Source organism: Bufo bufo, chromosome 5 (genome assembly GCF_905171765.1).
Source record: "Bufo bufo chromosome 5, aBufBuf1.1, whole genome shotgun sequence".
NCBI classification, from domain to species: Eukaryota; Metazoa; Chordata; class Amphibia; order Anura; family Bufonidae; genus Bufo; species Bufo bufo.
Genome location: NC_053393.1, coordinates 158,123,342 through 158,149,377, shown reverse-complemented (window position 1 = coordinate 158,149,377; position 26,036 = coordinate 158,123,342). Strand labels below are relative to the sequence as shown.

Genomic DNA, 26,036 nt, shown 5'->3' with positions numbered 1-26,036 from the left:
GGGAATAACACACACTTGGCCATGGGACAGCTGAGAAGCCAATTGTCCCATTACTTTTGGTTCTTTAAAAAGTAGGAGGCACATATGCAAACTGTTGTAATTCCTACACCGTTCACCTGATTTGAATGTAATTACCCTCAAATTAAAGCTGACAGTCTGCAGTTAAAGCACATCTTGTTCGTTCCATTTCAAATCCATTGTGGTGGTGTATAGAGCCAAAAATGTTAGAATTGTGTTGATGTCCCAATATTTATGGACCTGACTGTATATATGTATATATATATATATATATATAACACTATCTTTATAATAAAGACTGTTTTCATGTGTTTTGTATGCCACTAAACCAATGAAAGCAGCATTTATTAAAAAGGGAGAAGACTAGTTTTGCTCAGTCATAGGCATGAGGCATGTTGTGACATGTTTTTCGCTTTATAAAAAAAAAGAAAGATGATTCATCTCGTCAGTGCAAACTACGTCAATCCGTGTGCAAACAAACCAGCTAGTCAGGAACTGAGTGAGCTCACAGGACAAAGCCTGTCACCAGGGTACAACAGTGCTACAATTAGTGTCCATAGCAACAACTTCTGCCTACAGTCCACCAGTAGATTTGACTCTGGGGTCCCACCCATTAAAGAGGACCTGTCATCTCTCCTCACATGTCTGTTTTAATAACTACTGTACTTGTATTGCCCATCTAATGACAATGTATAGCTGTATATCCAGATCAGGGAGCCCCATTTCCACTTACTGCTCGGTCCTATGGGTCAAGTGATCACCGGGGGGCCGTGTAACTGCGCTTGCTGCTAGGTCTTATTAGACTCAGATCAGTTCTGCAGTGAGGTTGTACAACCTCTCTGGGGACTGTATTCCCCCTGTAAATGGGGCTAATATGTAATATTAAATGTACCCAAAAGTTTAGTATATAGGGGAACACAAAGTGTAAAAAAATAAAAATAATTATATATATATTAAATATTATTTATTAACCTCTTCAGTACAGAGGACGTACCGTTACGCCCTGATGTCCTGGTACTTAAGGACACAGGGCGTACGGGTACGTCCTGTGTATTTCCGATCACCGCCGCCCGGCGAGCGATGATCGGAACCCGGTGCCTGCTCAAATCGTTGAGCAGGCACCTTGGCTAAATGCAAGGGGGGTCCCGTGACTCCCCCCCCCACCCCCCGTGTCGGCGATCGCCGCAAACTGCATGTCAATTCAGACCTGCGGTTTGCAGCTTTACCTGCGGTTTGCGGCGGCGATCGATGGTGCCATCGGGTCCCCATGCGGCTGTTGGGGGGACCCGATGGCATGGAGGCCAGAGCGATGCCTAAGGAAGGAATCGCGCTGCCTTCCTGTGACGTGCCTGTGAGATCCAGCCCCTAGATCTCACAGGCCGGAAGCTGTATGAGTAATACTCACTGTATTACTCATACAGCCAATGCATTCCAATACAGAAGTATTGGAATGCATTGTAAAGGATTAGACCCCCAAAAGTTCAAGTCCCAAAGTGGGACAAAAAATTAAGTGAAAAAAAAAGTTGAAAAAATTTAGTTTTTGCCCCAAAAAATTAAGTTTCAAGTAAAAATAAAAATAAACATCATTTTCCCCAAATAAAGTAAAAAAAAATAGGTAAAAAATAGTGGGGGGGGAAGTATACATATTAGGTATCTCCGCGTCCGTATCGACCGGCTCTAAAAACATATCACATGACCTAACCCCTCAGATGAACACCGTAAAAAATAAAAACTGTGCTAAATAAACCATTTTTTTGTCACCTTACATCACAAAAAGTACAACAGCAAGCGATCAAAAAGGCTTTGCCCACCAAAATAGTACTAATCTAACCGTCACTTCATCCCGCAAAAAATGAGCCCCTACCTGAGACAATCACCCAAAAAAAAAAAAACTATGGCTCAGAATATGGAGACACTAAAACATCATTTTTTTTGTTTTAAAAAAGCTGTTATTGTGTAAAACTTACATAATTAAAAAAGTATATATATTAGGTATCGCCGCGTCCGTATCGACCGGCTCTATAAAAATATCACATGACCTAACCCCTTAGATGAACACCGTAAAAAAAAAAAAAAAAACGGTGTAAAAAAAGCAATTCTTTGTCACCTTACATCACAAAAAGTGTAATAGCAAGCGATCAAAAAGTCACACGCACCCCAAAATAGTGCCAATAAAACCGTTATCTCATCCCACAAAAATCATACAAAAAAATTATGGGTCTCAGACTATGGAAACACTAAAACATGATTTTTTTTGTTTAAAAAAAGAAATCATTGTGTAAAACTTGCATAAATAAAAAAAAAAGTATACATATTAGGTATCGCCGCATCCGTGACAACCTGGTCTATAAAAATATCACATTATCTAACCTGTCAGATGAATGTTGTAAATAACAAAAAATAAAAACGGTGCCAAAACAGCTATTTCTTGTTACCTTGCCTCACAAAAAGTGTAATATAGAGCAACCAAAAATCATATGTACCCTAAACTAGTACCAACAATACTGCCACCCTATCCCATAGTTTCTAAAATGGGGTCACTTTTTTGGAGTTTCTACTCCAGGGGGGCTTTAAATGGGACATGGTGTCAAGAAAACCAGTCCAGCAAAACCTGCCTTCCAAAAACCGTATGGCATTCCTTTCCTTCTGCGCCCTGCCTTGTGCCCGTACAGTAGTTTACGACCACATATGGGGTGTTTCTGTAAACCGCAGAATCAGGGCCATAAATATTGAGTTTGGTTTGGCTGTTAATCCTTGCTTTGTAACTGGAAAAAAATTATTAAAATGGAAAATCTGCCAAAAAAGTGAAATTTTTAAATTGTATCTCTATTTTTCATTAATTCTTGTGGAACACCTAAAGGGTTAACGACGTTTGTAAAATCAGTTTTAAATACCTTGAGGGGTGTAGTTTATAGAATGGGGTCATTTTTGGGTGGTTTCTATTATGTAAGCCTCGCAAAGTGACTTTAGACCTGAACTGGTCCCTAAAAATTGAGTTTTTGAAAATTTCTGAATGATTTCAAGATTTGCTTCTAAACTTCTAAGCCTTGTAACATCCCCAAAAAATAAAATATCATTCCCAAAATGATCTAAACATGAAGTAGACATATGGGGAATGTAAAGTAATAACTATTTTTGGAGGTATTACTATGTATTATAGAAGTAGAGAAATTGAAACTTGGAAATTTGCAATTTTTTACAAATTTTTGGTAAATTTGGTATTTTATAAATAAAAATGATTTTTTTTTTTACTTCATTTTACCAGTGTCATGAAGTACAATATGTGACGAAAAAACATTCTCAGAATGGCCTGGATAAGTCAAAGCGTTTTAAAGTTATCAGCACTTAAAGTGACACTGGTCAGATTTGTAAAAAATGGCCTGGTCTTTAAGGTGAAATAAGGCTGTGTCCTGAAGGGGTTAAAAGCCACCGACCATAACCCATACATCCCATATGACAAAGTGACGGTTAACGAAAGGAGACATAATTTATATGCTAAAAAATATTTGAACAAAAACTGAAAACAGACTTTTTCTTTTTTTAGAAAAACTATAAAAAATGTTTTCCTGGCAAAAAAAAAAAAAGTGAAAAAAATATTTACATAACAGAAGGGGAAAAGTTATGGCTTTCAAAGATGCATGTGCTAATGAGACTGAAAATGTGCCTAGTAGGATTGAGCAAATCTACCTTTGGAAAGTAGATCTGAAACATTTTAATCCTGTATCCATGCAGCCAGTGGCGTACATAGAGAAGTAAGGGCCCCATAGCAAGGACCAAACCAGGCCCCCCATACAGCACACAAGGGTTTCTGCCTAAACTCCTTTCAATGACCCTTGGGCCATTTTTTCCACTGCCTTGTTTGCTAAAAGTTGACCCTTTAGAGCAGGGGTGCACAACGTTTCCTGGTTGGGGGCCACATTGCCAGACTGAACCAATGACGAGGGCCGAAATTAAAATTTAAAGGTGTATTAACAACTGAAATATTGTACTTATGGCATATTGAACACACATTATATAACATTAATGTCTAGTTACACTTCCAGGACTCCCATCTAATGGGAGAAATACATGAAAAATACATGTGAGCAGCCACAAGACATAGGCATACATGTCTGTTACCAGATGGTTGGGGGCCGCACAGAATGGTATCAAGGGCCACATGTGGCCCCTGGGCCGCAGGTTGTGCACCCCTGCTTTAGAGGGTAGAGTCCTGACCAAGTTTTCACCTCCAGTAGAAGAGGGGATAATCACAACTAAGACTGGGCCCCATAGCATGCAATGACAAAAGTGTATATATTTGGAAAATGGCCGAGCAGCCATACACTCGGCATCCAATTGAGGTATACAGAAAATTTATTCAAATGATAAAATATAAAATGGTACACATAAAATGTTAAAATACAAACTATAAATAAAAATACAATTAAAACCGTACAGATGGCTGTATTAGGCAACCTGTATTCAATCTGTAACCTTATTGCATCCAAAAAGTCGCACTTGCTGTTGGTAAAACACTTCAGACAATTTCCATCTGTGACCGTATATATAAACAGATGTTCCTGTATATTGGGATCAACACTAGTAAAGTCGCTGATATAATATCGCATTTGGGCGCATGTGTTGCACCTGTTAGAGTCACAGAGAAGACGCACTTGAATGTTTTCCCGATAAATCGTATTACATTACGCATATACAGTATACTGTGTCTGTAGAGTCTTTCCTTAAACTCCAATTTCGCTGGTGTAGAGAAACAATATTTAAAGGTCTTTTTCTTACCTCCTTCCCAGTGTATAGTTCTGATATCTTCCGATCACTTGGCGAGGGGCGAATTATTGCCGGCGTCTCCCGTCGCACTCCTCAAGCCAGGACAGCACAAGTCTCGCGGGAGCAGCACAGGTCTTGCGGGAGCACACGCGTTCTTCCACCGCGATGTTACCTTAATAGCTGTATATTCAAATGCTGGGACCGGAGGTATTATGCTTGTTCCTTATTTTCTGCGTTGTTTCTTCAGATTTCTTTCTGTATTGCCTTTGGAGGACTTTGGCGCGGGTACGGCCACCTTTCTACCAGACGCGTTTCAGGATGTTACGCTATCCCTTCCTCAGTGGTCAGGTGTTGCCCGCCTAGCCTCCATCCTTTCTATTGTCTCTAATTGGATCCAAATTACAAACACCTGCTTCTCCAAATTTTCCTCAATTCAAAGAGGGATTGTGATATGATGCGTTTTATTGGTGATACTTGCGGGGTTTTTTAGTATATGTGCGTTTTTTTGGCTAAACATTCCTCTTCATGCGGTATACTACTGTATGTAGTGGGATTTGTATCTACGGTTGCTTATAGTGAAAAACACTAATTATTGTTCATCGTACTGATAGTATACATATAGGTACACATAATAGCTATCTATATACACGCAATTCATGAATAGACGACAAGACGACCCAGATGTTATATCACAATGTCTTAAAGCATTGTTATAATGTAAAAATATTAATAAGGGAAATATTGATAGAAGAAATCGGGTGGATATCTCGAAACTAAGGAGACGTCGCAGCGCCGGAAAAACGGCCTGGCATGCGACATCTCATCGGTGACGAGACACACAGCCTATAGAAATCCAAATATCTCTGGGTCAGAATTTAGTCCTTTCGGTAGCAAGGACCCGAATTCATAAATACGTCGGGATTCTATCCTAGACATTTGTTTGATGTAATCACCCCCTCTCCAGTGTTGTTCTACCTTCTCCAATGCCACAACCACAAGATTTGATGGATCCTGTTTGTGCACATCCTTATAGATAGTGTTTGTCATATCCTGTCTTTATGTTGGCTATATGTTCTGCCACTCTTTTCTTTAGTGGTCTTTTTGTTCATGCAATGACAAAAGTACTGTATTTTTCGCCCTATAAGACGATCCGACCCATAAGACACACCTAAGTTTTAGAGGAGGACAATAAGAAAAAAATATTTTTCATTACACCTCAGGTCAGACCACCAATGTCAATCAGACCTCTGTAACTGTAATCCAAGGTTTGCCATATATGTGATTACGCGCACAGACTGCCATTTACAATATGTAGGGTGTACGACTAAGGTTACTTTCACACCTGCGTTCGGTGCGGATCTGTCTTGTATCTGCACAAACGGATCCGCACCGATAATGCAAACGTTTGTATCTGTTCAGAACGGATCCGTTAGACTTTTTTTTGAATGAATAATGCAAAGTCAAAACGGATCATCCTGACTTACATTGAAAGTCAATGGGGGACGGATCCGTTTTCAATTGCACACTATTGTGTCAGTGAAAAACGGATCCATCCCCATTGACTTACATTGTAAGTCAGGACGGATCTGTTTGGCTCCGCATAGTCAGACGGTCACCAAAACGCTGCAAGCTGTGTTTTAGTGACCGTCTAAAAAGCGCAACGGAGGCCAAACACAGCCAAATTGATGCATTCTGAACGGATCCTTATCCATTCAGAATGCATTGGGGGTGAACTGATCCGTTTTGGGCCGCTTGTGAGAGCCCTGAAACGGATCTCACAGGCGGACCCAGAAACGCTAGTGTGAAAGTAGCCTAAAAAGATCAAAGCCAGTGTACGAAAATATTTATCTGATATTCCCCATTTCAGGACATGTAATGTTTCAGCAGCAAGTTTACACGTCTGCGTTTGCGGTACAGGGAGTGGAGAGGGGACTTGCACCGATCAGAGGGGGGACCACAAACAAAAGCTTCTAAGTAGGGAGGCTTTCTGGATGTTGAGGTTGGGGAGTTGTGCCCCAAATGGTCTGAATAAAAAAACATGACTTAGTGTTACAGTATAAGGGTCCATTCACACGTCCGTAGTGTATTGCGGATCCGCAATACACCCGGCTGGCACCCCTATAGAACTGCCTATTCTTGTCCGCAATTGTGGACAAGAATAGGACATGTTCTATTTTTTTGCGGAGCCGCGGCCCGGAAGTTCAGAGCCGAAGCCCGGAAGTTCGGGCCGCACTCCGGAAATACAGAGAGCACATAGTGTGCTCTCCACATCTCTTCCAGCCCCATAGAGAATGAATGGGTCCGCACACGTTCCTGATATTGTGGAACGGATGCAGACCCATTTGCGGACGTGTTAATGGACCCTAAGTGATTGTTTTTAATAGGCCAGATCCTGAGGGACTGTTTGTTTTAGGTGTATCGCGGTTTCCCCTCCCTTAGGAACAGTAATTAATTAGCTGTGGTCCAGCACATTCTTATAAGGTAGAGGTTTCTTTCCACTTTTTTATGTCATGATTAAGGACCAACATTTGTAGGTCTGAAACGCGCAGACAGCTCCAGTGTTTGATGTTTGGATTTTATTTTTTATGGGAAGCTGGATTCTAATACATTTTCTTCGAATTTAAGGAATACTAGGAGAAACAGTCTACATCCCTGATGAAGGATAACGATTATACGAAACGCGTTGGACTGGTATTGTAGGAAGTGTGGGGTATTGTCGCACGGAACCATATTATTGATATTAGTTTTCCTGCATTTTGCAGCAGTGGCGGTACAGCTGTGGTACCGCAGCGGCAGTGATAGGTCATAGAGGATAAAAGCGCCAGTGTGATAAAGCTCTTAAATCTCCAACCCTGCCTGAACATAGTCTGAGGAGATGGCTGCACTAGAGGACATGGAGATATATATAACAACATAAACAGGCAGCCATTTTTCTGAAGACTTACATTAGTCCTCACAGTGTATGCCTTTCAAATAGAACTGAAGACCCTATCACTAGCACGGTGCTCCCGCGTGGACCCCTGAACTACATGATACACTGACCAGTACAGAGCTGTGTATGCAGACTGCACCCAGTGAATACGTTTTCCCTCTAGCGACGGCGTTTCTGGGCGATGAGAGAATGATTACGTCATGGATTTGACAGTCACGTGTCCCGGCTGAGGGCGGGTCTGGGTTTGCAGTTCCCAGCAGGCACCGCGCTGTTTTGTGAGACACCGGTAGGAGAGGAGGGGCTGAGCACATTGAAGCTGAAGAGCTGACACCTGACAGTCGACTGTTCGTTCGTTGCTGAAGATCCCCGGCAGAAGCTTGTAGTCGGTGACCGAGCAGAGCTCCGTGTGATAATCTAGTGTTACCCACACACAGGGCTCCTCCTCTTATCTCAGGCCCTACCTCCGACTACCTGGCAAGTCCGGGCACATCCCGCTCTTCAGCAACAATACATCGTGCTCACCCCGTATCAGCCGCACTGGCCTCTCCGTCCGGCCCGAGCCTGAATGAGAAGATGGAGCAAGTGGGGATCATAGCACCGGGAGCCCGGCCGGTGAGTGACAGGGGCCCGGGCGGCGGAAGGGAACCGGGCATCAGCTTTATGATCAAAGAAGTCAGCTTCAGAATCATGGCGGCCTGAGAAGAGTCCCGGCTGATGAGAACTGTCAATCATCAGCAGGTGGGCGGTGGACTCTGTTCCAGGCCGGGGCTGTGACCATTATGATGCTGGTTCTTGGTCACTACTTACTGTAAGGACGCTGAGATCGGTGTGTCTGTCAGTACTGTGCTGTCCTCATGAGCTGCTGACAGCTTCGCTTTAAAGGGAACCTGTCACCGGGATATTGTGTATAGAGCTGAGGACATGGGTTGCTAGATGGCCGCCAGCACATCCGCAATACCCAGTCCCCATAGCTCTGTGTGCTTTTATTGTGTATAAAAACCCATTTGATACATATGCAAATTACCTGAGATGAGTCCTGTCCCTGAGATAAGTCAGGGACAGGACTCATCTCAGGTTAATTTGCATATGTATCAAATGGGTTTTTATACACAATAAAAGCACACAGAGCTATGGGGACTGGGTATTGCGGATGTGCTGGCGGCCATCTAGCAACCCATGTCCTCAGCTCTATACACAAAATCCGGGTGACAGGTTCCCTTTAAAGGGGAGCTGTCAGCAGCTCATGAGGACAGCATAGTAGTCCTTTAAAACTGACAGCCTACCCTTAGGTCATCAATGATCGATTATGGGGGTCCAGCTCTTGGCACCACTACTGATCCACACTGAGGATGGGGATCATGTAATCGGGCTGGTTCTTGCACTTTATGATGACTGCCTGGTATCTGTGATTAAAGGGGTTGTCTTACCTCAGACACTGGGGGCATATCGCTAGGATAAAAGCCCCCAATTTCTGATATCTTTAAAACGGAGCTGGCAAAGTGAAGGAGGCTGCACTGCGCATGCACGGCCGCCCTCCATTCATTCTTGGGAGCGCCTTTAGTTTTGGCAGTCCCATTGAAACTAATGGAGAGCGCACTGCGCAAGCGCAGCCACCACTCCATTTGCTTCTATGGGGTTTACAGAAATAGCTGAGCCAGTGCTCGGCTATTTTTGGCAGTCCCATAGAAGTGAATGGGACCCACACCTATCAGATAATGGGTTCATATCCTAGCAGTATGTCCCCAGTGTCTGAGGTGATACAACGCCTTTAATGTCTGGTGAATGTGCCGTCATATACACTGTGCATGCAATGTGAACCGAGCCGTGGCAAGACTTTACTGTCAGGGCGCTGGTCACATGACACAGCTGAGGATCAGAAGAGAGGTTATAACTCACAAATACAGTCTGGTAAGAAAATTACCTTCGTTACAGATTACATCATTTACATTTCTAGCAGGTCAGAGAATAAAACATTTTGTGGGTGGTGGGGGGGGGTGCTACTTTAATATGGGAAAGCGGACAACCCCTTTAAGCTGCGATACACATTAGATCAATGTCAGGCTAAACCCACCGATTTGGTAGTTAGTGTAGCTATGGCTAGTGAGACCCAGTCAGTCTACTAGTTCTTATTAGGGAGTATTGTTTTGCTTCCCCCTATTCAGCGCTGGGCCAGGTTCCCTTTCCACCAGTTTTGATAAATCTCCCCATAGTCTTCTGACGCCCAGATTGTCGTGTGTGACGTGATTGCATGGAGGTGACGTTTTCTTCTCTTTAGGAAAACCCCCGTCCTTAATGACGCTGAGTCACTGCAGATTAGAAGGCTGTCACTGGAGACTTTGGACTGCCCTGTCCCCACACCATGCAGTGCCATCTGGCGGAGATCAGCAGAGTGATTGATATACAGCTTTATGGGGAAAGACTCAGTACAACCTCATTTAGCCATTTAAATCTCTTCTTCATGTGCCCACTTGCGTGCCTGCTATTCATACAGCTGATCGGTGGGGCTGTCAGGTGTCGGACCCCTGCCGACCTGATAATGATGACCTATCCTAAGGATAGGTCGTCAATATAGAAAGCCCGGACAACCCCTTTAATATGCATAAGGGAAACTACACTTCTTGGTAATTCTTGATTCGCTAAAGGTTTTCTGGCACGTGAATACCTAATATATTCTCCGAGGAGCCATGTAACTCTGACCTTTGATATATCTTCACTAAAAATATATATATATTGGCCATAGAGTATCAAAACCTGACACTTGCACCACTTAGGAACGCTGATATATACATCTACTCCCTGTTTTTTATGGGGACGAGCTCTGTTTGATCCGGCACATAACTGACACGAACAGACCCATTGACTATAATGGAGTCCATTCGGGGGCCCACCTTTTTGGTGGAATCTGCAATGGAAGCCCTGATTAGAGCCTCCCTAATGGGGTTGCCTTTCAGATGCGGCTTACACACTACAATCATTGTGGTTGGCAGACAGATATTCCGGCAGAGAAGACACCAGTTTAGATTGGTATTGGTCTGGTCAGATATCTGGGTGTAAAGGGTCAATAGCTTTATTTAGTGAAGCCGGACATACACTGGAGATTTTGAACGGCTGAAAAGGCCAGCTTGGACCATATTCTGCTGGCTGTCCACTCTTTTTCTGACCTGAACAAACGTGACCGATCCCATTGGGGGCTGTATTTGAAAAGTCATTCAGGCCGACAGATCTGCATCCCACCAGTGACAGCTCGGTCCAGGCCACAGATTGCAGTCGAAATAAATCACTGATTTGACATTTTAACTTGCGGCATGGCCGTCCATGATGACAGTATTCACAAACCAACCAGCCATAAATGGCAGGACAGAGAGATGAGAAAAAGAGCAAACAGCAGGTGGCGCTATACAGATAGATTTCAGTGGCTATGCAAAATTTCTAATTCCACGCAATAGCAAAAGTTTTCAGATCTAGGTGCTGGTTTGAAAACCGTAGAATGTTTTTTTTTTTCATGTGACAACCCCTTTAAGTGAATTGTATTGAGTGAGTTATGTAAAGAAGAGCTAGTTATTGTCTTAGATTTGTGTAGAGCTAATGTAGATACGCGAGCCGATGCTTCTCAATTTGTGCATAAACGACATTATTTTCCCTCATAGAGCCCATGGGGTTTACCTGCAGAACCTGCGACCCAGTGCTCACTGGCAGATGTCATGAGTGAGGAGCTTGCCAGAGAGCTGCAGCTGGAAGAACAGAGCCACGTGTCCCAACCAGAAATAATGTAAGTCCAGCCTTGAGAGTGCCTACAAGTCAGACACAACCCAGACATACCCATCATATCACCCAGACGTGCCCATCATATCACCCAGACGTGCCCATCATATCACCCAGACGTGCCCATCATATCACCCAGACGTGCCCATCATATCACCCAGACGTGCCCATCATATCACCCAGACGTGCCCATCATATCACCCAGACGTGCCCATCATATCACCCAGACGTGCCCATCATATCACCCAGACGTGCCCATCATATCACCCAGACGTGCCCATCATATCACCCAGACGTGCCCATCATATCACCCAGACGTGCCCCCTGATGTTAGCATGAACTGCTCCGATGCTCAAGTCAGGGGGGGGCTGCCTGGGTGATAATGGGGATATGTCCGGGTTCAGCTCTGTACCCGGACAACCCCTTTAAGGGCCCCGTTTACTAGGGGTCCATTATTGTCAGAGCTTGGGCCCATTGGAGGATGTTCTGGTGGGCCAGTCCGACCCTGGTTGGGGCTGGGACTAAATTGAATCCTCTTGGTTATATTGTTGAACTGATGGGTGCTAATGGCTGCCTGCGCTTTATCCCCCTGTAGCTGTGATGACGGGGCTTTCATAACTGCCGAGAACGTTGATACCTCCAGTGATGAAGTATTGGCTCAGATGCTGCAGATGCAGTTTGACAAGGAATACGACGCCCAACTGAGCAGAGAGGAGAAGAAATTTAACGGTGACAGTAAAGGTGAGGAGACGCGGGCAGCTGTGCCAGCAGAGATAGATAAACGGCCCAGGCGGCTATTACAATGACTGGACTCTTTCTCGCCCTAGTTTCAATCTCTTTTGAAAACTACCGAAAGGTGCACCCTTGTGAAGACAGTGAGAGTTCAGAAGACGAAGTGGATTGGCAGGACACCCGCCATGACCCCTACAAAGCTGGTAAGAGGTGATATTCTTCTGGCCCACCTTGAAGAATAACTGCAGGCAATGCGGGAGACTTTTTAAGACCAGCATACCCATACGCCAGTCTTGATCTCCCTACGCTGGGGTGAGGTGTACCTAATTTATAGAGAGGAAGAGGCCTCTTAATAAACTAGGCGCATCTCTGCCCTGTCGTGTGCCAGACACGGAAGTCTACGCCAGCCAGGGGCCGGTGCAGACTTCAGCTATAACTTACGGCATAGTAAATCCGGTGGGCCGAGTGATGCCCCACCCCCTTTTTTTTGCCACTTCAGAAAAGTGCCAAGAAGCCTAAAAAGTCACAAATTTTGGCACACATATGGCGAGCATTATAATGTGCGACTTTTATACATCACAATAGGGGCTTAAAGGGCTTAGTCAATGTCCCTGAATTGAAATAATTTTCTTTTTTTTCTTTTGTGATACACCTTATGCTGTGTGCCAGGCAAGAACTATAAAAATTCAGCTTTTTCTACGTTTAGGATGTCTTATGTGTATGGGCTTCCTGACTACCAACAGCAAATATCGTGGTAAAAAGGGATTAAACATGTTGCATTTCAACATCCCCGATTCTTTGGCGCCAGAGCGATACTGCTGGCAGAGGTTTATTCTCTGCTCCCTATTGTAATAAACGTGTACGATTAGTCAGTCTTGCATATATAGGGTGGAATCGGGAGAAACGCTGGTCCAACAACTTGTGTATGACCAGGTTTAAGGCCCCTTTACATGGGCCAGTTATCAGGAAAGCACACTTGTTGGTCAGCATTAGGCCTTTTGCACACGAACGTGTGCGCCCCGTGGCCGCATTGTGCACCGCATTTACGGATCTGCAATACACAGGCACCGTTCCGCGTGCATTCCGTATCACGGATGCGGACCCATTCACTTCAATGGGTCCGCAAATCCGGAGAGGCTGAACGGAGCCCTACGGAGTGCAAGTGAATGGGTCCGCGATCCACTGCGGCTGACCCACGGTGGGTGTTCGGCCACGGGGCACACACGTTCGTGTGCAAGAGGCCTTAATGTGTCGGCAATCACCTTACAAACACTTGGTTGATCCAATTGCTTGTGCCTCATCTCATTGTCAGCAGCACATTGCCCTGTGCAGCCAACTCTTCATTCTTATGGGAACGAACAAACACAGTTGCGATCATTCATCCCCATACAGTGAGGATGATCTGCTGCATGTATATGCAGCTAACCAGTGGGCACTGATTGGGAATGGACGTTCATTACCGATCGTTGTCCACTCTATCATCCTAGATAAACAGGGATTTGCAGCCAAAAAACTATTTGTTCTTATGGGGACAAACAAACACAATGGTGATCATTCATCCCAATACATTGGGGATAATCTGCTGATCATTGACCACTCTATCAACCGGTGTAAAAGGGCTCTGCTCCTAACATCACTTTCGGGGGGAAAAAGTGAGACAAACCTTTTACTGGCCAATTCATTTTGTCTGTAGATAAGCCCACCACCACACCAAAGAAAGGGTTCATAGGAAAAGGCAAGGACATAACAACAAAACATGATGAAGTGGTTTGTGGGAGGAAGAACACTGCTCGCATGGAAAATGTAAGTATTTGTCTCGTAGTGTTCATAGACATATAGCTGGTGATTACATAGAATACTTATTTTATCATTTTTATACTACGACTAGTTTTCTAAAAAACTCGCCTCTAAGCTTGACATATCCAGCGTCGTTTGTTCTGCACTGGGCGAGGGCAGCAAGTATGAGAAGACATGATTTGTATATTGCAATTCTAGTATCAACTTTGAGACTTTTAAAGAAGAACTCCGGCCCCAAAAATTCTATATAGTGCAGCATGGGCTGTTATTAAGCCTTTAAAGACTGGGCCAATTTTCATTTTTACAGTTTTGATTTTTCCTCCCCACATTCCAATAGCCATAACTTTTTTTTATTTTTCTGTTCACATAGCCATATGAGAGCTTATTTTTTTTTTGCGGGACAAAATGCATTTTTTTTTTTATGACCCCATTTAATTTACCATGTTTTATATTGGAAAACAGGAAAAATTATTATTTGTGGAGTAAAATTGAAAAACAAAACACAATTCCGCCAAGGTTTTGACCTCACTGTGTTCACTGTTAAAAATGACATGAGGTGCCTATTCTGCTGCTCAATATTGTATAGTTTTTATTGTTTTATTACTTAAAAAAAAAAAAAAAAACATTTTCTTTGCGTCACTATTTTCTGACAGCCATACCATTTTAATATTTCGGTCTACATAGCTGCATGAGGGCTTGTTTTTTGCTGTAGTTTTTATTGGTACCATTTTTGTAGTATGTACGCCTTTTTGGGGGGACAAGTGGACAAAAAAAAATTGCCAATCGTAAGTTTTAATTTATTTGTTGTCGTACCCCCCCCCCCCCCCGTTATGGCATTCACCGCACAGGAAAATTTTAAAGATATTTTAGTAGTTCAGACATTTTCAAAATTGGCGATACCTTTTATATGTTTATTTTTTTATTGTTTATATATTTTTATATGGAAAATTGGGAAAGGGAGGTGATTTAAACTTTTAATATTTTTAGTTTTGGTTTATAATTTTTCTTTTCCTTCTTAGTTAAAGGGGTATTCCGGTAGGTAAAAGTTATTTCCCTATCCACAAGATAGGGTATAACTATCAGATCGGTGGGTGTCCTACTGCTGGAACCCTCATCAATCACGTGAATGGGGGGGGGCCCATACCCCCTGCTGCGGGGTTAAATGATGGGGTTCGGCGTGATCGCCATTCCCCAGCATTGCGGCTGGATGCCTGCTGTATTATACAGCTGCCACCCACCACGTATGTAGCCGGCTCACCGCAGCAGCCTACTCCATACAATTGCGGGCTCGTAATAGAGAACAGAGTTTGGTGGGAAGGAGTCTGAGAGCTGCTTGGTGGGGTTTGAAACGGGATGATTAGTGTTGAGCGAACTTGTGTTTTAAGTTCGGCATCTAAAGTTCGGGTTATCGAAGAATCGCGTTATGGTTTCCGCTACCACGGACCATAACGGAATTTAGAATCCATAACCTGATTCTTCGATAACCTGAACTTTAGACGCCGAACTTAAAACACAGGTTTGCTCAACACTAGTGATGATGTAATCCTGTAGTTCACAGGAAGTCAGCCACACAGGAGAGATGGACCACCTGTTTCACGTGACCAGATACCTATAATTAAAGCATTGAATGTATGGATGCAACTGAGCTAGGATGAAACAAAAACACTGCTAGAATATTCCTAGTGAAGGTAGCATTATGTATTCAAAAAAGACATTGCCGGAGTGCTTCTTTAACTTAAAATCTGTCTTTTCTAGTTTACTCCAGAGTTTCAGGTCGGAGATGGAATTGGAATGGACTTAAAACTGTCCAACCAAGTTTTTAATGTGTTGAAGCAGCACTCGATTTCTGAACAGCGTAAGAGTGCCAGACTGCATGACAAGAAGGAAGTCTCCACTGCTGTAAGTAGGCCTGTCTATTTCCTATCACTGGCGTCTACTTTCCATGGCTGCTTTACTGCATTTACCTTCTGTTTTATGCTACAGGAGAAAGTAGTGGACCCAAAGACCAGACTGCTCTTATATAAGATGGTGAATGCTGGGATTCTGGATACTATCAACGGCTGTGTGAGCACTGGGAAAGAGTCTGTTGTTTTTCATGCAAATGGGGGAAGGTAAGTTGCCATGATTCTGAGTAGCTTCTTTAACTCCTTCCCCTTGCATGCATTTTGGGCATTAGTGGCCGTGTTTTTTTTTTTTTTTTTTTTGATGGTTACCTTCCAAGAGCTATAACTTTTTTTATTTTTCTGATGTTGCAGCTGTATGAGGGCTTGTTTTGTTTGTGGGACAAGTCTACTTTTTAATGGCACCATTTTGGTGAAAACATACTTGGAAAGGGGGGGGGGGTTTGGAGAAAACTGCTAATTTGCAGAGGGGATTTTATTTTAGTAAATATTTTCATTGAAAAGTTTATTTTTTCAATGGAAAAAGTGTATTTTTCAATTTGGAAATGTTTTATTTAGGCCTCCTGCACACGACCGTTGTGTGCACCCGTGGCCGTTGTGCCGTTTTTCGCGGACCCATTGACTTTCAATGGGTCCGTGGAAAAAACTGAAAATGCACCGTTTTGCAGCCGCATCCGTGATCCGTGTTTCCTGGCCATGAAAAAAATATGACCTGTCCTATTTTTTTTCACGGCCAACCGTTCACGGACCCATTCAAGTCAATGGGTCCGTGAAAGAACACGGATGCACACAAGATTGGCATCCGTGTCCGTGATCCGTGGCCGTAGGTTACTTTTTATACAGACGGATCCGAAGATCCGTCTGCATAAAAGCTTTTTCATAGCTGAGTTTTCACTTCGTGAAAACTCAGAACCGACAGTATATTCTAACACAGAGGCGTCCCCATGGTGATGGGGACGCTTCAGGTTAGAATATACTAAAAGAACTGTGTACATTACTGCCCCCTGCTGCCCCCCTGTAGTTAACACATTAGTGGCCAGTGGGCCCCCCCCCTGTAGTTAACACATTGCTACTGGTAAGTGACATGACCTGTCACTTACCAGTAGGAGGAGCTCCCGGCCGGACCTGTCACTTACCAGTAGGAGGAGCTCCCGGCCAGACGCAGAGATCGCAGCTCGCAGGTAAGTATAATGGTTCTACAAATTGCTAAGTAACCATGGCAACCGGGACAGCAGTAGCGTCCTGGTTGCCATGGTTACCGATCGGAGCCCCAGCGATTAAACTGGGACTCCGATCGGTACACTCCGCTGCCACCAATGATGGGGGGGAGATTTTAATTAGGAGGGGGAGGGAGGGGAGAGGGCCCACTGGCCACCAACGAGTTAACTACAGGGGAGGGAGGATGGCCCACTGGCCACCAATGTGTTAACTACAGGGGGGGGGGGGGGGGCGGGGGGGGGGTCTGCCCCCTGCTGCCTGGCAGCACCTGCCAGGCAGCAGGGGGCAGTCATGTACACAGTTCTTTTAGTATATTCTAACCTGAAGCGTCCCCATCACCATGGGAACGCCTCTGTGTTAGAATATACTGTCGGATTTGAGTTTCACGATGTAACTCAAATCCGACGGTATATTCTAACATAGAGGCGTTCCCATGGTGATGGGGACGCTTCAAGTTAAAATATACCATCGGATTGGAGAAAACTCTGATCCGATGGTATATTAACTCCTGACTTCACATTGAAAGTCAATGGGGGACGGATCCGTTTGAAATTGCACCATATTGTGTCAACGTCAAACGGATCCGTCCCCATTGACTTGCATTGTAATTCAGGACGGATCTGTTTGGCTCCGCACGGCCAGGCGGACACCAAAACTACTTTTTTTTTCATGTCCGTGGATCCTCCAAAAATCAAGGAAGACCCACGGACGAAAAAACGGTCACGGATCACGGAAAAACGGGACCCCGTTTTGCGGACCGTGAAAATATACTGTTGTGTGCAATAAGCCTTAATAAAACCTTTTTTTTTTACTTTTAGAACTATTCATTAATCCCATAAGGGGACTTTAGTAGGCAATCTTTTGATCAGTCCCATAATACATTGCATTGCTTATGCAATGTATTATTCTGTCATTGCCATATTGACATCCACCAGCAGGCTGCGCCAGAGAGTCAGGGCTGGGGGCCTTCATTGCCTTAAAGTGAACCTGTCATCAACTTTATGCTGACTGTACTGAGGGCAGTATAACATAGGGACAGAAATGCTGATGTCAGCGCTGTGTCACTCATGAGCTAAAAGTAAGTGGTTGCTGAGAACCAGCATCATAATCATTGCAGCCCAGGCCTTGAGAAGAGTCCAGTCTACCTGAGAAGAGTCCTGGTTATTCATAATGTCCTGCTCTCCCCGTCCATCTGCTGATGATTGGCAGTTCTCTCCTAGAGAGAAAAGGAGAAAACTAGGTAGAAGCCGGTCAGTCATCAGCAGGTGGGCAGGAGAGCAGGAATTCAGGACTAACCAGGACTCTTCTCAGGTGGCCGGGACTCTTTTCAAGGCCTGGGCTGCCATGATTATGATGCTGGTTCTCAGCAACCACTTACTTTTAGCTGATGAGTGACACACCGCTGAAATCAGCATTTCTGTCACTACTTTAGTACTACAGTACAGGCAGCATAAAGTGGATGACAGGTTCCCTTTAAGCTGCTATGTTAATACATCAGCACCCCGCGATCTTTTTTGTGGGAGATAGGGATTGTGCTCCTTCTGTAACCATATAGATGCCACTGCTGGTATTGACCGCATCATCTAAGGGGTTAAAAGACCCGGATTGGCGCTTCTGCCAGTCTGTTAGAGCAGGGCCCGGCTCGGCGCTTCTGCCAGTCTGTTAGAGCAGGGCCCGGCTCTCATGAACCATCCGTGCAGTCGTAGAAAGCTGGTGGTCTAGGAATAAAGCCCACAAATGACCGGTGGTCAGGGGTTATCTATGTATGGTTACATAGATCTTTGCATTAAATAGCAGGATTACAATGACAGATTAAACCGATATTATATAGCTGGAGGCAGATAACACAGAATCACACCATTTACTATAGGTGATGGTCACAGGTCGCCCCCTTGCTGAATAATGACCAACACAGGTCTCAGAGCATGCTAACAAAACTGTCCCATAGAAGTCAATGAGTCATCTCCAGACTACAGATTCCTATGGTCCATGTGGTAAAGCATATCTCTGAACGCTGTTAACAGCAGCTCAGGCAAGATGGCTGCCCCATAATCATGTACAGAAAATACAAAATTCTACAGTAGAAAAATTAAAATAGATTACAGAACTGTCAGTATCTGGTTTTAATTAGCAAAAAATATAGGCGAGCCATTCCCTTTTCTTACAGACGTGTTCATATCTTGGTGTTGTAGTAAGGGCTGATGAAATGGGCTGAAGTTGCTTTATATTTAATGTTCTAATCCTAGACCAAGGATCAGCAACATTTGGCCCTCCATCTGCTGTAAACCTACAACTCCCAGCATGCACACTGTGCTCAGATGTTCTTGTAACTCCCATAGAAGTGAATGGAGCATTCTGGGAGTTGTAGTTACAGAAAAGCTGGAGTGCTGGAGGTTGCTGATCCCTGGCCTACAGGGAAGTGTCTGATAACTGCTGATTACTTTAGTTTTTATAGGTGAGTGAGACTAGCTAGGCATTTTATGCGAGTATACCCTTGAACCTAAGATAGGGTTGTTGTCATCTAATGATAGATTTGTAATGTGTCTTTTTATTTTCCTATTTAGTATGGAAGATCATGAAGTGCCTTCTGAATGTGCCCTCAAGGTATTCAAGACCACCCTAAATGAGTTCAAGAATCGGGACAAATACATCAAGGATGACTATAGATTCAAGGATCGCTTCAGCAAGCTCAATCCACGTAAAATTATTCGCATGTGGGCAGAAAAGGAAAAGCATAACCTGAAGAGGTAAGACCGTTTATAAAACTGCAACCTGGTGACCTGTGGAAAAAAAGTGCCGTGGGCAGCAACTTGCTATGTTTGAACATGCATAGAGATGGTTGTCAGTCCCAGAGGAGGACAACCCTCTGGACTTACAAGCATAGAGAGCAGGGATTTCAATGAATTAATGACTACTTATACTGAATCTCTTCCAAAAAGTTATGTAATGTTAAAGGGTTTGTGCAGTACTACAGTATTGATGACCTGTCCGTAGGATAGGTCATCAATATCAGATTGGTTGGATTCTGACTCCTGGCATCCCCGCAGATCACCTGTTCAAAGAGGTAGCGGCGCTCGTACAAGCGCTCCCTCCTCTGGAGACGCACAAGTAAAGCCTCATTCACACACCAATGTCCGTGCTCAAATCCGTGAGAAGGTAGTCGGTGATGCATCCGTAAAGCTGTCCGTGAAGGATCCATGTTGGGTCTTTTTTTTGCTGTCTGTGTGCCATCCGTGTTTCACTGAACAGCTGAAAAATAACTTTCAAAGCATCTCTTCTTAATGATCCATGCAACACGGATGGCATCCGTGTTGCATCCATGGTTTTCACAGATCCATGGACGTGATGGATCCGTGAACACGGGCAAAATAGAGTATGCATCCGTGCTAAAAACACGGACCCACGGACTGTGCTAAAACACTGTCTGATTACACACATTAAAATAAATGGGGACGTGTGCTGCCCTGAGAGAACACGTACTGCCCTGAGAGAACACTTAATTTTAAAGATAGCACGGTCAGACCCCCGCTGATCTGATTAGGTCATCAATATTATGTGTATATGTATGTATGTGTGTATATATAGATATATATATTAAACATTTTCTATTTACACAGAATGGAAAAGGCTGGTATTCCGTGTCCAGCAGTTGTCATGTTAAAGAAGCATATTCTGGTCATGTCCTTCATTGGGAAGGATCAGATTCCCGCTCCCACACTAAAAGAAGCCAAACTGAGCCTGGAGGACTCCAAAGCTGCCTATTACCAGGTTCTCACTGTAAGTAACTAGTTTGTATCTGTTATGTCAGACTTTTGTTCTACATAATAAAATGTACATTATAACCCGCTGGATGATTACTGCAGCCTAGACAAAATTCCGCTTCGGAAGTGCAGTGAAAAAAAAATCACAAGGTATAGAAAAAAAATCTATAAAGATTAAATGGTATAAGGGTAAGTTGTGGAGGCCCCAAGGGAGTTTGTCAGGTTTTAACATTTGCATTAAAATGAATGAAATCTTCTGCAAAATAAGTCCATGCAGATTGTTCACGTTTCGCGGTACGGGTGCTCTTTTCTAATTTTCCCTTGGCCTAGTTAATCTGTCAGCGGAACTATTTTAGCCTGTCATAAAACTTAGATTATGTACAGTCTCCGCGCCTTAATTATTTCCTTCTTCTTTTCAAGATGATGAAACAACTCTATGACAAGTGCAACCTTGTACATGCCGATCTGAGTGAATATAACATGTTATGGCATGAGGGGAAGGTAACTATACTGTGGCTTCATTTTTTAGAAATAGGTATTTATGTTTAGCCTTCACGTGTCGGGTTGTTTTATGTGGTTTCAGCTCCTTTTGTGATGCCCCAGTGATCGGGCAATGATTACTAATTTAAATGCGTTACTAGTACCATTATATGAATGACTGGCATAGCCTAGGTACATCATGATTTACAAACATGCATCTATTTATAAGGGCGCTTATTGCATGCGTGTGGCCGAGCAACAGCACAGGGGTCACAGCTGAAGGCAGGACACATCCGTACTTGCTTTGGCCTCCTGAGTAATCGCGGTCTAGTTGCCACGGCTCGGCCACATGTGTAATAGCGTCCTTCGTGCTAAAACGTAATACAAAACTCCTTTCTTGGCAGGTGTGGCTGATTGATGTGAGTCAGTCCGTGGAACCCACTCACCCCCATGGGCTGGAGTTTCTGTACAGAGACTGTAGGAATGTTTCCCAGGTAAGGAAGGGCTGAAATGGAACAGTTATTGATTTGGGTAAGAAATGCACTGTAATTCATAGGGGGTTTCCAGAAGTTTACTATGGATGTCTTATCCTTAGAATAGGTCATCAATAGTGATGAGCGAATCAATTCTAAAGTCAATCCCAGATTTTTCAAAACGTTTGGATTCTAATGAACCAGAATTTTTTGTGATTTGATGTGGGAGGAGAGCGAGCACTTGTCATTAGGATCAACCGAACAGGTCCAGAATCCCATTTTAAGACATTTGTTGATGGTTATCAATATCATCAGATCGCGCAGGGTCCAACTTCCACCCTCAATTATCAGGTCTCACCTGTCTCTAGAACAGACGTTTTTCGCATTGCCGTAAAAATGCATTTTAGTGTCTGTTTTGGGATTGCATTGGGCCCATACTGAACCTTTTTTCCTCCGATTTCATATGAAAGCAAATCGTTTTTTTGGTTTTTTTCCTCATGGATTCCTAATGAATCTCACCCCAGTGAACCTGACTCATGTCAGCTATGTTCAGTATTGCAGTGTATGTGCACCTTATGAGTATTGTCAGTGCAGTGTATGATGTATCTGTGGTGTATAGTGCAGTCAGGGCAGATCTATGTAGGTAACCTTAAAGGGGTTGTCCAGGTTCAGAGCTGAACCTGGACATATCCCCATTTTCACCCAGGCAGCCCCCCCTGACTTGAGCATCGGAGCATTTTCTGGAGTTCCGGTGACGAACTGGGCTCTCCATGGGGGCTGCCAGGCAGAGGCTTCCACCCAGCAGTGAGCCCAGTGACGTCACCGGCACTGATGGGCGGGCTTTAGTAGCGCTGCCCTAGCCTGTAAAACGGCTAGGGCAGCGCTAAAGCCCGCCCATCAGAGCCGGTGAAGTCACCGAACACACTGCTGGGCAGAAGGCTCCGCCCGGCTATGTGTTATAGTAAATAAAAAAGACAGCGCAGGGCAGGGGAGAGCATTGGAGCATTTCATCAGGGGGGGCTGCCTGGGTGAAATTATGGGTATGTCCGGGTTCAGCTCTGAACCCAGACAACCCCTTTAATAATTCACATTGAAGATGTCCCCTTCACATCCACAGCTCTGCACTGTAATGACCTTTTTTTTTCTCTTAAATAGTTCTTCCAGAAATGTGGTGTTTCGGAGACACCCAGTGAACGTGATCTTTTTAATATGGTGTCTGGGCTAGATATTGCATCTGACAATCAAGCGGACTTTATGGCAGAGGTAACTAATTTAACAATTAAAGGTGTTCTTCACTTTCATTTAACTGATGATCTATCCTCTAGATAGATCATCAGCTTCTGATCGGCGGGGGTCCGACGCCCGGGACCCCCGAAGATCAGCTGTTTGAGAAGGCAGCGGCGCTCCAGCAGCGCCGCGGCCTTCTCACTGTTTACCGCCGGGCCGCCGGCCCACTGACGTCATGACTAGTATCAACTAGCGTGGGCGGGGCTAAGCTCCATTCAAGTGAACAGAGTTTAGCCGCGCCCACGCTAGTTGATACTAGTCATGACGTACAGGGAAAATTCTCTACGGGCAGATGTCCACGGGCCCACCCGAGCCCTCCTCGTGACCGCAAGCTGGATACATAATGATCTCATGCTCTCAGTAGTAATTAATTCTAGGAGCATCAGGTACCTGTGCTCATGACTGGCAGCCACAGGGGCCCTTCTGCATTCAGCTGTGTCAGTCATCAGGACTGGGATACAGTTGAACCTTGCAGCGAGGGCGGCAGTATTTTGTGCTGCACTGTGTGGTATTGCTGGTCCCATCTACTTTTGGTGCCCCGCCTTCTGTAAGATTGACCCCCCCGCCCCTATACCATGGGGCCTTTTTTTTTATTTCATATCGTGCTGCATGAGATGGAGGTATAAGTAGGAGGATCTCCCATGTTAAAAAAAACACTACACTGCTCTGCATATTTTTTCCTTGTTTTCCTCAGACTAGTGTAATCTTAGGCTACTTTCACACTTGCGTTCAGAGCGGGTCCGTCTGGTATCTGCACAGACGGATCCGCTCCTATAATGCAAACGCTTAGATCCGTTCAGAACGGATCAGTTTGCATTACCATGAACAAAAAAAAAAAATAAAATACATTGAAAGTCAATGGGGGACGGATCCGTTTGAAAATTGAGCCATATTGTGTCAACTTCAAACGGATCCGTCCCCATTGACTTACATTGTAAGTCTGGACGCATCCGTTTGCCTCCGCACGGCCAGGCGGACACCCGAACGCTGCAAGCTGCGTTCAGGTGTCCGCCTGCTGAGCGGAGGACAAACGGAGCCAGACTGATGCATTCTGAGCGGATCCGCATCCACTCAGAATGCATTAGGGCTGGACGGATCCGTTCGGGGCCGCTTGTGAGCCCCTTCAAACGGAACTCACAAGCGGAGCCCCGAACGCTAGTGTGAAAGTAGCCTTAACTGGATGTTTGCCATAGAGCGTAGACTATTACACTCTTCTGTACAGCAAAAAGAACATATACCAGTGTATACAAGCCTGACTGAGGTCTTTCAGCCTCCATTAGGTGAATCGGGGCCTATGGGTACATTATATACCTGTGTCTTTCCTTGCACATTCTCAACATACACTGCAAATGCCGTGTGAATGACCTCTTAGAAAAGAAATAAAAAGTCAGTGTGCAGGATTTCTCTTGCAGTATACGGTCCTATGAAAGCCTTGCTTTTGTCCCTTTAGATTGAAGCCCTGGAGAAAGAAAATGAAGACCATGTCCAGAATCATGGAAAGAAGATTTCAATGTTCCAGGAGGATGATGACGGCCCTCCGCCATTCTTTGATGAATAACCCCCGGTGCTACATTCGCATTACATAAAAGCACAAAAAAAAAATGTTGAAGAAAAATAGCCTGCTGTGTTCCTACAGCATTAATGCAGTGGTTAACATCCCTGCCTAATGCCGGTTGGAATAGCTGAACCAGATCGGCGTGCACCCTAGAGAACACAACTCCCATTATGTTCTTGAACATCAAGTGAGACTGAGATGGCGCCAGCAGCAGAGCGCTGTGTGCGCGTTTCTATGCTCGACTCCTCTACTTGATATTATGGTGCTGTTTCATCTTGAAGTAAAGGGATGAGTAGAGTGCTGTGCATTTAGGGTGGCTCGCGTACCAGTCTTTTTAACTCTTCGTTGACAGCAGATCTCGAGCTTGGCTGACTTTCAGTGAAGCAGTCTTTTAGCTGTGCTCAGATATGGGCCAGGTGTAACATGAAATAGGAACGCATTTAGCTACGTTAACGGCATTGATTTATGAAATGAAACGTGCGCTGTTGTGCAGAGGTGCAGGTAGCATTCTCATTATTACATTGTGCTTAATGACCCTTTCATGTAGCATTCAGTCACTGTGTGGTGTTATTTGTGGATGAGGCCTGTAAGAATATGATGAATAAAAACCTTATCGTCCGATTGTCACTTTTTTTTGTTTTATTACTGTACTGCAGTGTTGTTGCTGGGATCCAGCATTTGACTTTTGGTAATGTATACCTTATTTCCCCCAAAAGTGGGGGGAAAATGGCAGTGCGTCTTATGAATGTAATACTAGTGAGCGCTTCCATTTTGGAAGCGCTCAGTAGTACACAATAATAGGACCAGGGAGCGGCGAATACGTGATTCTTGTGCTGGCTGTACTCGCCGCTCGCTGGTCAACTTCTGCTAGGGCCGTGTTGTGACTTGATGTGGCGCACTATGACCTGATGCAGTGCCACGTCAGATCACTGTGCAGCAAGGCACCAGCAGCAGACGACAAGGGAGCGGTGAGTGGCAGTGCCCTCCAGGGCAGGAGAGGGGAGTTCATTTATTTATTTTAGGTCTCATTGGAGGTCTGATGAAAAATATTATTTTTCTTCTTATTTTCCGCCTCTAAAACCTAGGTGTGGGAAATATTGTAATAATATATTTGGTAATATACACTATAGCTATGATTATGATCACACCATATAAATATAAAGCACTTCAATGAGGAGCTGAATTTGTCATGAAACGTTTTTTCCCCCCTGACATTATTATTATTAATGTTGAGCGAAGTGAAGCATTGAAAGCGGAATTGGGTCCGACTTTTAGGAAAACTTAGATTCTAAACTGAATCTGAAGTGCCTTGCGGTTCGTGGAAACGAATTACTTTTTCTTAAAATGGCGGCTGCA

General features: G+C 44.3%; 1 protein-coding gene across 1 annotated transcript; it reads left to right on the top strand.

Moving 5' to 3' along the window:
- The first annotated feature begins 7,942 nt into the window (after positions 1-7,942).
- On the top strand, positions 7,943-25,301 carry RIOK3 (RIO kinase 3). Its single transcript, XM_040431904.1, has 13 exons — positions 7,943-8,326; positions 11,362-11,483; positions 12,072-12,217; positions 12,304-12,411; positions 13,902-14,011; positions 15,761-15,904; positions 15,989-16,116; positions 19,689-19,871; positions 20,742-20,901; positions 21,306-21,386; positions 21,770-21,859; positions 22,994-23,101; positions 24,576-25,301. Exons 1-13 carry the CDS (start codon positions 8,288-8,290, stop codon positions 24,681-24,683), a joined length of 1,527 nt encoding a protein of 508 aa, XP_040287838.1. The 5' UTR covers positions 7,943-8,287; the 3' UTR covers positions 24,684-25,301.
- Positions 25,302-26,036: the final 735 nt, after the last annotated feature.

Excerpts from the sequence above, each read along its gene's own strand:
- RIOK3 (XM_040431904.1), top strand. The coding sequence starts at position 8,288 with ATGGAGCAAGTGGGGATCATAGCACCGGGAGCCCGGCCG. Across the intron at positions 11,484-12,071 it reads GTGTCCCAACCAGAAATAAT|CTGTGATGACGGGGCTTTCA; the intron begins GTAAGTCCAGCC and ends ATCCCCCTGTAG. Across the intron at positions 23,102-24,575 it reads AAGCGGACTTTATGGCAGAG|ATTGAAGCCCTGGAGAAAGA; the intron begins GTAACTAATTTA and ends TTGTCCCTTTAG.